At 44.7% G+C, this 12,936-nt stretch overlaps 1 protein-coding gene across 1 annotated transcript in view; it reads left to right on the top strand.

Moving 5' to 3' along the window:
- Positions 1 to 12,936, top strand: part of LOC144495178 (PRELI domain-containing protein 1, mitochondrial-like) — a 52,579-nt gene that overhangs the window by 23,436 nt on the left and 16,207 nt on the right. Inside the window, exons 2-4 of the mRNA XM_078215197.1 lie at positions 9,040 to 9,186; positions 10,896 to 11,121; positions 12,246 to 12,359. Of these exons, the coding sequence (XP_078071323.1) occupies positions 9,095 to 9,186; positions 10,896 to 11,121; positions 12,246 to 12,359 (432 nt within the window). The 5' untranslated portion in view covers positions 9,040 to 9,094. The remainder of the gene's footprint in view (positions 1 to 9,039; positions 9,187 to 10,895; positions 11,122 to 12,245; positions 12,360 to 12,936) is intronic.

Below are 12,936 nucleotides of genomic sequence, written 5' to 3'. Positions count from 1 at the left end.
TTCAGTAGGGGAGCAGTTCGGGAACAGTGACCACAATTCAGAAGCTTTTCACAATTCAGAAGGGCCTGTTCCTGTGCTGTAATTTTCTTTGTTCTTGTTATAACTCCAATGACTTCCCCCCCTTTTGTAATCTATGGGCCCTATTTTACCATTTTGATTCTAAGTGCTGGGCGGACTTGAAACTGGGAGTGTTTCAGATCCGACTTTTAGATCGGTTCAGGCACCCCCATACGCACTCTGCCTGAAAAAATATCTGCGATTCCGAATCGCGCTGCACAAGCTTGTGGGCGGGGCTTAATGTGCCCGAAATCATGCAGCTCCGATCGGCGCCTCCATCTGCGCATGCACAGAAAAGAAAGATAGAATGTGGCTCCCCTGCCACATCGCTCCCGGGCCGGATAATGCCTCCCCCAGCCCCCAGTGACATTGCCCCACCCCCAAAACATTACTCACCCACCCACCCGCCACCCAGACCGATCGTGGCCCCCTCCCCCACTGATCTCAAGCAGAGTAGCAGCAGACCCTCCCTTCCCCCTTTCTGATCACAGGCAGAGTGGCAGCGGAGCTCCCCCCTTCCCCCTCACTGATCGCAGGCAAAGTGGCAGCGGACAGTCCCCTGCCCCGCCCCTCAACCCCCGTACCGATCTCGGGCAAAGAGCCATCAGACGCTTGGCACTTACCTCCTCACTAGCTGGAGCCCCGTATTGAACTTTTGTAGAGCATGTCTGATTTGTGCCGAACCTGGATGGGCGAATGCGGCGAATTACGGCCATGTTCGGGCCGTGGTCAAGGGGAAACCGGCGCGTAGGTGGGTGTGGATCGCGCTACTTGCCTCATGCCTGACTTTACCAAGTTTCCGTGGCCAAAAACGGGCACAACGCAATGACAAAATCGGGTCCTATGCCTCGATTGATAAAGGCAAGTGTCCCATACGCCTTTTTCACGCCAAGGTCCGTTTGTTCCACAGAACATCTACCATTCATTGAGTACTTTCTTTGTCAAATTATTCCTTCTAAAGTGTATCACCTCACATTTTTCAGGGTTAAATTCCATCTAACTATTTGACCATTCCATCTATATCTTATTGTAGCCCAAGACACTCCGCCTCACTGTTAACCACCCGTCCAATGTTTGTGCCATCCACAAACTTACTAATCCTATCCGCCACATAGTCATCAATGTCATTTATATAAAAAACAAATAATACAGGGCCCAACACAGATCCTGGTACGCCACTGGACATTGGCTTCCAGTCACTAAAGCAACATTCTGTCATCACCCTCTGTCTCCCGACAACTGAGCCAATTTTGAATCCACTTTATCAAATTACACTGTATCCCATGTAATTTACCTCCTTTACAATCTCCCATGTGGGACCTTATCAAAGGCTTTCCTGAAATCCGTATAAACTACATCGACTGCACGACCCTCATCTACACACCTGATCACCTCCTCAAAAAATTCAATCAAATTTGCTGGGCATGATCTCCCTCTGATGAAGCCATGCTGACTATCCCTGATCACGCTTTGCCTTGCCAAGTGGAGATAGATGCTCTCATTCAGAAGTTTCTCTAATAGTTTCCCTACCACTGACGTGAGACTCACTGGTCTGTCATTCCCTGGTTTATCTCTGCAACCCTTCTTAAATAGCGGAACTACATTAGCTGTTCTCCAGTTGTCTGGCACCTCCCTTGGCCAGAGAGGAATTGAAAATATGGGTCAGAGACCCTGCAATCTCCTTCCTTGCCTCCCACAGCAGCCTTGGGCACAATTCATCTGGACTTGGACATTTATCCACTCTTAAGGCTGCCAATACCTTGTCCTTCCCTATGTCAATTTGCTCAAAAACCTCTCAGTCTCTCCCTGAATTCCATACCATCATCCTCATTCTCTTGGGTGAAGACGGATGTGAAGTATTCATTCAACACTCTACTGATGTCCTCTGGCTCCACCCACAGATTGCCCTCTTGGTCCCGAAAGGGCGCTACTCTTTCCCTGGTTATCCTCTTCCCATTGATATACTTAGAGTATCTTGAGATTTTCCCTACTTTTACCAGCCAGACCTTTCTCATATTCCCTCTTTGCATTCCTAATTGCTTTCTTAAGCTGCACCCTGCACTTTCTATACCTCACTAATGCCTCCACTGATTTACTCCCCTTGTATTTTAAAAGCCTTTCTTTTCCTTCTCATTGTATCCTGACTGTCTCTGGTCATCCATGGTTCTCTAGGCTTGTTATTCCTACCTATCACCCTAGAGGGCTTGCCCCTTCCCATTTCCTTTTTGAATGCCCCCCACTGCTCTTCTGTAGATTTTCCCATTAAGCTGTTCCCAGTCTACCTTGGCCAGATCCTGTCTTATTTTACTAAAATCCGCTCTCCCCCAATGCAAGACTCTTTTTTACAGCTTGTCTATTTCCTTGTCCATAACGAGCTTAAATTGGACCTTGTTATGATCACTATCAGTAAAATGCTCCCTCACCACCACCTCAACCACCTGTCTGGCTTCATTCCCCAGAATCAGGTCCAGCACAGCTCCCTCCCTTGTTGGACCTTCCATATATTGATTTAAAAAGTTCTCCTGTGCACATTTCAAGAAATTACTCTATCCAAACCTTTAACACTATGTAAATCCCATTTAATGTTGGGAAAGTTGAAATCACCCTATTATTGTTTTTACAAACCTCCACATACCAAGCACATATTTGCTCCTTAATATCCCTCTGACTATCTGGGGGTCTGTAATAAACACCTAACAATGTGGCTGCCCTTTTTTTATTCCTAAGCTCTACCCACAAAGTTTCATTTGGTGTCCCCTCCAAGATAATCATCTCTCCTTCCTGCAGTAACTGACTGCTTAATTAATAATGCAATGCCTCTTCCTCTTTTACCTCCTCCACGGTCTCACCTGAAGATTCTATATCTCAAAATGTTGACTTGCAAATCGTGTCCTTCAACCTCTGTGATGGCTACGAGATCACATTTCCACGTGTCAATCGTTGTCCTCAACTCATCCGTTTTACCTGATGCTAAAGTAGAGGCCATCCAGCCTGGCCTTACTCCCTTGAAACTACAGCTGCACTTCTGACTTGTTTGTTTGCTGTATGATTCCATACCCTTATTCTGCTAACAGTCTGTGTCCCCTCCCCCTGCCAAATTAGTTTAAACTTCTCCCATAGCACTTGTAAAACATCTCACAAGGATCTTAGTCCCGCTGTGGTTCATATGTAGACCATCTCACTTGTACAGGTCCGTCCCTAGAAATGGTCCCAGTGATCCAATCGCGGCAAGACAACTTTACTCCTGTACTTTTATCCCCTTGCAATGAAGACCAACATACCATTTGCCGTCCTAATTGCTTGCTGCACCTGCAAGCTAGTTTTGAGTGACTAAAAACGAGGACACCTAGATCCCGTTGGACATTAACACTCCCAAATCTCTCACTATTTAAGAAAAGCTCTGCCTGTCTTTTTTTCTACCAAAGTGTATAACTTCACACTTATTCACGTTATATTCTTTCTGCTACATTCTTACCCATTCGCTTAGCCTGTCCAAGTCCCCTTGAATCTTCCTTGCATCCACTTCACAACTTAAATTAACATAGTTCTGTGTCATCTGCAAATTTGGAAATAGCACTTTTGGTCCCCACATACAAATAATTTATACAGGTTGTGAACAGCTATGGTCTGACTACTAATCCCTGCAGTATCTCACTACTAACAGCCTGCCATCTTGAGAATGACCCGTTTATTCCTACTCTCTGTTTTCGGTCTGTTAACCAATTCTCAATCCAAACTAGTATATCATCTCCAATCCCATGGGCTCTAATTTTGTTTACTAATTTCCTGTATGGGACCTTATCAAAAGCCTTCTGAAAATTCAAATACACCACATCCAATGATTCTTTGTCAATGCTACAAATAACATCCTCAAAAAACGCCAACAGGTTTGTCAACCATGACTTTCCTTCCATATATCCATATTGACTCTGCCCAATCAATAATTATTTTCTAAATGTCTAGTGATCACGTAGTTCATTTTCCCTACTGGCATCAAACTAATTGGTCTGTAGCATTGCTACAAAAAGTGACACTTTTTGAGAAGCTTTTTAGCTTGCACTCATCAGGACAATTCACAAGAATTCCAAATGTAACGGGAGCAACAATTTATACTCTGAGAAGAGAGTGCTGATTACCTGGCAAGTGGACTCTGATTGGTAGAAGCGTTGCCATGGGGGATGCACCAGTTGATGGTGGCTGGCAGTTAACTGCCAAGCATTGTTTGAAATTGAAACCTGACAGCTTGACTATTATTGGTCAAGGCATTGCCCTGAGGAATGAACCAGCAAATGGCTGTCACCTATTTTGTTTAGCTGAAATGGACGCCTTGTGTGCACATGTGCTTTCTGTCTGTCTGTCAGGGCCCTGTATATTAATATAACCAGCTGCCAGCACACACAAATGCACCACACTGTGAGTCTGACTGATAATCTTAAATTGATTTGCAGTGTAATTCTTAGCACACTGAGGATTATTTAGCAAATATTGTCCAATCGCGGAATCACATCTCATGTAGGACATTGTGTTTTGAATTTTGCAAGCACAGGCTGGTTAGGTACAGTCTGTACCTTGCCTGTTGCGAACAGCAGAAGGGACATGCTGTTTGATATGAACCACAAGTCTTTGGAATGTGTGACCTATACATCTAGCATCTTACTAGCACTGAAATTCATACACCACATTACTCATTTGTCTGATAAACAGAACATCTTTCTGGCTTGACGTCATCATCCTGTTAGTGGCAAATACCACTCGTGTTACTGTGAAACAGTATGAAACAGCTAGCCTCACCTGTTGCTAAAATCTTTTGGATACTTTGCTTTTCCAGGGTAATCTGAGGTAGACTGGCCACTTTTCAGGACCGGATGTGACGGCCTGAAATCCATACATGCGTTTGTGCGATGTACAGCTTGAAATGATCTGATCAGGGTGGCCATTTGCCCGCAGGATGCCTTTGATATAGCCCTATTTCTGCATTAAGCTTGCATGGTGAACAGATGCCTACTTTATTATAAGCAGGATAAGTGGATAACGTATCAGTTAATCACAAATCAATTTGTTCCTCTGTACCAAACTAAGAACCTGATAAAGGAGCATCTCCTTCCCCACTTCACTGAGCTCCCTCACTCACCAAATCCCCAGCTGCTCACTCCGTGCATAATCCCAGCAATAATGCATAAGAGAGGAGGTGTCTAGACAGTTCCTCTGTCTGAGTGAAGATTAAGGCCAGCTGGCTCTGGGGTTTCTCTCATCTGGAGGCAAAATTGACAATTTGGTTCATCAAGTCCAGTGTTGTGACCAATCTCCTCAATTGTTGACTCTGCCCCGGTTTCTCTTTGATTTCAAATGGCAAGTGGGCAAAATGCTCATGTATTCTTCCATCCTCACTATCCGATGTTACCCATTGTCCTGCACAGGCAGAGCTGCTACCCATGCCCCAGCAGCACGTTAGGGTGGATCTCTGTCTTCACCACCTGAAGGCAGGTGGAAGATATGGAAGATCTTGTGGGGAGGATTGCATTCTGATAATGGAACGTGGGTGAATCACCTTCCAAATAAATCACCGGAAGGGATATCTGTCAGATTCCATAGGGAATTCCATCTCCCTGCACTCCGCCCAGATGGTGCACAACACCGAGATGGTGAAGGTGGCTGTGAACCCAATGGCGTCATCCTAAGGAGGAAGAAGAAGCAATCGTGGCACTAGATAGCAGAAATGTGAGAATGGAAGAATAATTTCAAACCCCACTCAGTCACCTGTATCTACTTCATTAGCTTTAGTAATAAAGGCATGTGTTACTTTAAACAATGAATTGTTACATACATATCTTTTTCTGTTTCCACTTATACTGAGTAAATATTTGCTATTTCTTATCATTACATTTACATACATCTATATCAAAATTCTATCTGGAAACCCTGTTTCATCTCCAAGCTATTTGTCACTTGGCCATGTATTTTGATCTGTGAGGAATTATAGATCATTCACTGAAGGTTGGCAGTCCAGTGATACTGTTATCAGCAAAGGTAATGAAATATTCTGGGTATCCTTCAAATGGATTTGCTGTCATCAGCAAATTTGACGATATGCAAAAGGCCCTCTGATAAATTGTTGATGGATCAGGCTAATTTAAGGATGAATCGCCTCCAAGCTTTCTCTCTCCCATTCCCACTGACAAATCTTTTTCCATTATTTATCGCTTCTGTTGCTGAGCTAATCTTTCCAACACAACTGGCCTAATTGTTATTCGTTCCATGAGCCATGGGGATCAGTTAGCTCAGTTGGCTGGATGGTTGGTTTGTGATGCAGAGTGACACTAACAGCATGGGTTCAATCCCTGTACCAACTGAGGTTAGTCATGAAGGCCCAGCCTTCTCAACCTTGCCCCTCACTTGAGGTGTGGTGACCCTCCCAGGTTAAATCGCCACCAGTCCCCTCAAAGGGGAGAGCCACCTATGGTCATCTGGGACTATGGCGACTTTATCTTTAACTTACCAAGAGCCTTAGAAACCTCACTAGTGGAATTTTATCCAGTCCCTTCTGAAAATCCAAGTCAAGTTTGTGCATTTAGCCAACTTTTCATCCACTGATTTAAGTTATCTCCTAAACCTGTTTCAGCAGCTGCTCTTTTGTCTGTACATCAGTGTGGAGTACAACACCCAAACTTCAACCCACGTGCAACCTGGCGCTCAAAGCCCAGGCGTTTCCATTCTGATTGCACTCAGTTTCTTACTCGCTCATTCATCTTGTTTTGTGACCCTGGGAATTTGGAAATTCTCTGCCTTTTAACATAGCAAAATATCCCATGGTGCTTCACAAGAGCATTGCCAGACAAAAATCGACATTACCAAAGAAAGAAATATTGGGACTGGCGCTTGGTCAAAGAGAGAGGTTTTGAGGACATTTTTAAAGGAGGAGAGGTCAAGAGGCAGAGATTTGATGTGATTCAAGGGTTCATGGTGGCACAGTGGTTAGCACTGCTGTCTCACAGGAACCTGGGTTCAATTCCGGCCTTGGGTCACTGTCTGTGTGAAGTTTGCACATTTTCCCTGTGTCTGCGTGGGTTTCCTCAGGGTGCTCCAGTTTCCTCCCACAGTCCAAAAATGTGCAGGTTAGGCAGATTGGCCATGCTAAATTACCCCATTAGTGTCCCAAGATGTGTAAATTAGATGGATTAGCCATGGGAAATGTGGGGTCATGGGGAAAGGGCAGGGGAGAAGGCCTGGATAAGATACTCTGACTGAGAATTGGTACAGTCTTGATGGGCCAAATGGCCTCTTCGGCACTGTGGAGATTCTATGATTCAAGCTGTGGAAGTTTGAAGGCCTGACCACTGCTGGTGAGGTGAGTAAATGGAGGAAGCACAAGAGGTCAGTAAGAGAGGGCACTGAATTCTTTGTATGATGTGTTGGAGGTTTCAGATAGGAAGGGCTGAGGCCATGAATAAATGCAAATGAATGGAAATCCAGCTTCAAATCTTAGGCCTTTTGAAGTTCCATGGCTTTTGTGGTTCACAGGGACAAGGAGCATGGGGGTTTCTGACACGCAGCACCTGAGGCCGGTGAAAGGGACAAGGTAACACACTGGTTAGCATTGCTACCTCACAGCGCCAGGGACCAGGTTCGATTCCCGGCTTGGGTAACTGTCTGTGCAGAGTCTTTACGTTCTCCCTGTGTGTGTGTGGGTTTTCTCCGGGTGTTCCGCTTTCCTCCCACAGTCCGAAAGACGTGCTGGTTAGGTGAATTGGCCATGCTAAATTCTCCCTCGGTGTACCCAAACAGGTGCCGGAGTGTGGCGACTAGGGGATTTTCCCAGAACTTCATTGCAGTGTTAATGTAAGCCTACTTGTGACACTAATAAATAAACTTTAAACTTTCTTACAAAGGGGTGAATTTAACAGTGTGTGCATTATTAGATTTATATTCCCTGGAATGTAGAAGATTAAGGAATTCTCCAATTGAGCTGTTCAGTATGATTAAATGATTTTTAAGTGATTTGATAGGGCAGATAGAGAGGAGCTATTTCCTCTGATGAGAATCCAGAGCAAGGAGGCCTAAGTTAGGCCTCCCTGACAGCACTTCCACCATGGAAGCCTGGAACTCTTTCTCTGAAAAGTTGCTGAGCCTCGGAGATCAATTGAAAATTTAAAAATTGGGATTGATAGATGGGGTTACAGAACCATCTACAGAAGACAATTAAGCTGGTCTTCACTGCAAGACGACTTGAGAGCAAGGATGTCTTACTGCAGCTGTCCAGAGTCTTGCTGAGACCACACCTGCAGTAATGTGTGCAGTTTTGGTCTCCTTATCTTGGAAAGGATGTACTTGCCATAGAGGGAGTGCAGCGAAGGTTCACCAGACTGATTCCTGGAGTGGCAGGATTATTGTAAGAGGAGAGACAGGGTCGACTGGGCCTGTATTCACTGGAGCTTAGAAGAATGAGAGGGATCTAATTGAAACATAAAATTCTGACTGGGCTGGACAGACTGGGTGGAGGGATGTTGTTTCCACTGGCAGGGGGGGGGTGTGGGGTGGGGGGAGGAATCTAGAACAAGTGATTACAATCTCCGGATACGGGGTGGGCCATTTAGGACTGAGATGAGGAGAAACTTATTCAGAGGGTGGTAAACCTATTGAATTCTCTACCACAGAAGGCTGTGAAGGCAGTCAATATATTTAAGAAGGAAATAGATTACTAGATTCTGAAGGTGTCAAGGCTTGTGGGGAAGCACTGGTAGGCATTGAGATAAAGGATCAGCCAAATCGTGAAGGCAGAGCAGGCTTGAAGGGCCGAATGGCCTATTTCTTCTATTTTCTGTATTTCTAAATTGTGATGAGACATTTATCAACTATGATCTAATTGAGTGGCTCAAGGGGCTGAATCCTGTCGCTATGTTTTAATTGAACTTTCCCTTTCTATCCAGTGTGGGGGAAAGAGCCAGGTTGCTGGTTGGGTCTCTGACTTCCTCTTTTGTTCTACAGGTGATTCTATAATTCCAGTTTGTACGTGCAGCCTGAACAACCGCAGGCAGGAATCATGGTAAAGCACTTCTTTGACTTATCTACTCTCAAGAGCACGTGGGACCAAGTTGCCTCTGCATTTTGGCAACGATATCCAAACCCTTTCAGGTAGGCCTCTGACTTGCACTTTTGTGATGGCCATTTCTATGGGGCACTAAATAATCTGCACCCTTTGGGGAGAAGGGGGATTTCTATCAGCATTGCTGACCTCAAACATTTCAAATTGAGTTATCAACAAACAGTACATGTTAACTGTCTCTTCCCCCTCACACATCCACACTCATTAATGAAACCGGTTAACCTGAACTCTTATTTCGGAAAAAGCTTATGCAAAGTGTTCCTGAACTTTGGAGCTCACCTGAGTGGTCTTACGTTTTTCTGACTATTTTCTCATCCTGGCCTCCTTCCCTCCACCACCCCTCCCCAGTCCAAGTAGTTCCTTTCTGCTCCTTCAGTGAAGACATTGACTGGAATTTTACAGCCCCTCCCAAGGCAGAGGCGGCTTGTCACTGGCCACTGGCATGATCTTCCAGTTCCGCTGAAGCCTGCGGTATTTTGCATGACTCACTCATACCGCCACCAGGGAACCTGCAACGGGGATCAGATTCAGCGGGACTGGAAGATTCCACCAGTGGGAAGAGCTGGAAAATCCTGCCCATTGAGTAGCCAGCTGTACTATGACCAATCTGTTCTGAGGAACCACTCGCTCGTGTTCTGTATCACCGCTATTTTTAAAGACCCAACAACCTACCCTTTTACCATGTTCACAGATAGGGTAGCCCAATCAGTCACCCTCAAAATGGAATTGGATAAATATTTGAAAGAGGGAAAATCTTTCACAAATACCTGGAAAAAGCAGGAGAGTGGGACTAACTGGATTGCTCTTCAGGAGTGCCAGAGCAGATTTGGTGAGCCAAAAGTACTGTTCTACTCTAAGATTCCAAACCCCAGTTAGAATTTTTAAAAATTCATTTGTAGGACATGGGCGTCGCTGGCTGGCCAGCATTTATTGCACATCCCGAATTGTCCAAGGGCAGTTGAGAGTCAACCACATTGCTGTGGCTCTGGAGTCACATGTAAGCCAGATCAGGTAAGGACAGCAGATTCCCTCCTCTAAAGGACGTTAGTGTGCCAGATGGGTTTTTCCGACAACCTTCAATGGTTTTGTGGTCATCAATAGAATCTTAATTCCAGATATTTTTTATTGAATTCAAATCCCACCATGTGCCGTGGCGGGATTCGAACCCGGGTCCCCAGAACATTAGCTGAGTTTCTGGATTAATAGTCTAGCGATAATACCACTAGGCCGTCACCTCTCCTAATCATGGAATCATATAGTACAGAAGAGGCCTTTTAGCTCATTGAGTCTGCACCGACTCATTAGAAACACCTGAACTCCAACCTAATCCCATCTACCAGCCCTTGGCCCATTTAGTTGCTGTTCCATTCTGCATATATTGGTGTGCCTTTGTAATTTCCAGTGAGATGGCAGCGACAAATCAGGCCCCTGATACACATTTGAAGGACCGTGATGATATCAAACAAATCTATGTGCTCTCTTGCCTTTTTGCTATTTGCATTGTGATTGAACAATGTATTATTTGTAACATGACCAAACCATGTCATTTTTGTATAATGACTGAGTGATGTATTGTGATTAATTACATTCCTAACATCAATCTAAACTCCGTTTTTAAAAAGTTAGAAAAAACACTATTCATAAATGTGTTCTATTCCGTTCAACTGCAAACACGCACACAGCATTGTAATGTCAAATCTGACTACAATTCCAAAAGGTACTCCTTTCTCCATTCCAGCAAACATGTATTAACCGAAGATGTCATTTACCGTGAGGTAACCTCTGACAATAAGCTGCTTTCCAGAAGACTGTTTACAAAGACTAACCGCCTGCCTCGCTGGGGAGGGTTGGTTTTCCCTGCTAACCTGGCACAGTCTGTCTTTGTTATCGAAGATTCAGTGGTCGATCTTCAAAACCGAACATTCACCACTTTAACATGGAATATTAACCACACCCGGCTCATGGTAAGTGCTGCTTCTCTTTCATGCACTAATCGCTCACTGGTTGAGATCACAATTTCTGTTTTCTAAGTGGCACAGTGGTTAGCACTGCTGCCTCACAGCGCCAGGGACCCGGGTTCGATTCCCGGCTTGGGTCACTATCTGCAGAGTCTGCACGTTCTCCCCGTGTCTGCATGGGCTTCCTCCAGGTGCTCCGGTTTCCTCCTAGAGCCTGAAAGACGTGCTGGTTAGGTGCATTGGCCATGCTAAATTCTCCCTCGGTGTTTCCGAACAGGTGCCAGAGTGTGGGGACTAGGAGATTTTCACAGTAACTTCATTGCAGTGTTAATGTAAGCCTACTTGTGACACTAATAAATAAGCTTTTTTAAAAAATTTGTGTGTTTTTTTATAAACGGAATGAACCTTTGCGATTAAACCAGAATGAATGGTAAGATCTGGGAAGACACAGCAAGCAGTTGTGTAAAGAATTTCCCATATTAAGGGCTACGTGGGGAGATATTTCACTGCAGGCATACCCAAACTAAAGGAGCTTAATTTTTCCCAGCCTCCAGGGTGAGAGGTTTGGGAAGGACTGGTTTTTGGGCTTTTGACTCGTGGATGAATCCTACATGAGCACACCAGTTTAAAGTTTATTTAAAATATAATCCCCTAGTCGCCACACTCCAGCGTCTGTTCGGGTACACTGAGGGAGAATTTAGCACGGCCAATGCACCTAACCAGCACGTCTTTCAGGCTGTGGGAGGAAACCGGAGCACCCGGAGGAAACCCACACAGACACAGGGAGACCATGCAGACTCCACACAGACAGTGACCCAAGCCGGGAATCGAACCCAGGTCCCTTGTGCTGTGAGGCAGCAGTGCTAACCACTGTGCCACAAGTGCGACATCACTGACTGATACAGTGTAGGTTAGCTGTCCCACTCATATCTTAACATTCTGTCTATCAACACTACAGTATCTATTAGACATGATGTCTAGTGTGAAAAATAAGATTGAGAAAATTTGTTCTTGAAAGGATCTGCGTTAAAACTTGTGGTAAATGTGTTTGTTTCATCCTATTTGGTCATCACAAAATAAATGTTCCAACAAATTCATGCTTTTAAAACTGCACTTTTCATTAATTTCAGCAGGTGGATGAAAAATGTGTATATCGTCCAAATCCAGAAAATGTGATGTGGACACAGGTCCAACGTGAGGCCTGGGTCACTTCAAACGTATTTGGTTTTTCACGAGCAATTCAGGTAATGGCCTGGCAGTGTTTAAGTGCGTGTGCGATCTTGTAGCTTTTTCTGCTCTTCAGTTGGATAGACTGGAGTCGCAGCATGTGAAAATAGCAAGACGGTTCTAGATGGAATAGGTAAAGAGAAACGGCTTCCATTGGTGGAAGGATCGAGAGTTTGAGAACACTGGGTGTTCCCACAACACAGGGACTGTGTAAGGTAATTGGTAAAATAACCAATTTGGTCTTTACTGTAAGGGGATTGGAGTACAAGTATAAAGAAGTCTTGCTACGGTTGTACAGGGTTTTGGTGAGACCACATCTAGAATAGTGTGTACGGTTTTGGTCTCCGCATTTAAGAACGGATAGACTTACAATGGAAGCAGTAGAGCCAAGGTTCACTAGATTGGTCCCTGGGATGAGGGGGTTTCCCAATGATGAGAGGCTGAATAAATTGGGTTTGTATTCTCTGGAGTTAAGAAGAATGAGAGGCAATCTCATTGAAACCTTCAAAAATTCTGACAGTGTTTGATAGGGTGGACGCTGGGAGATTGTTGTGGATGCTCCCATCGTTGAATACATTTCAGGCTGGGATCAAT

The sequence above is a fragment of the Mustelus asterias genome, chromosome 6 (assembly GCF_964213995.1).
Source record: "Mustelus asterias chromosome 6, sMusAst1.hap1.1, whole genome shotgun sequence".
Lineage (NCBI taxonomy): Eukaryota > Metazoa > Chordata > Chondrichthyes > Carcharhiniformes > Triakidae > Mustelus > Mustelus asterias.
This window is presented reverse-complemented; position numbering and strand designations above follow the sequence as displayed.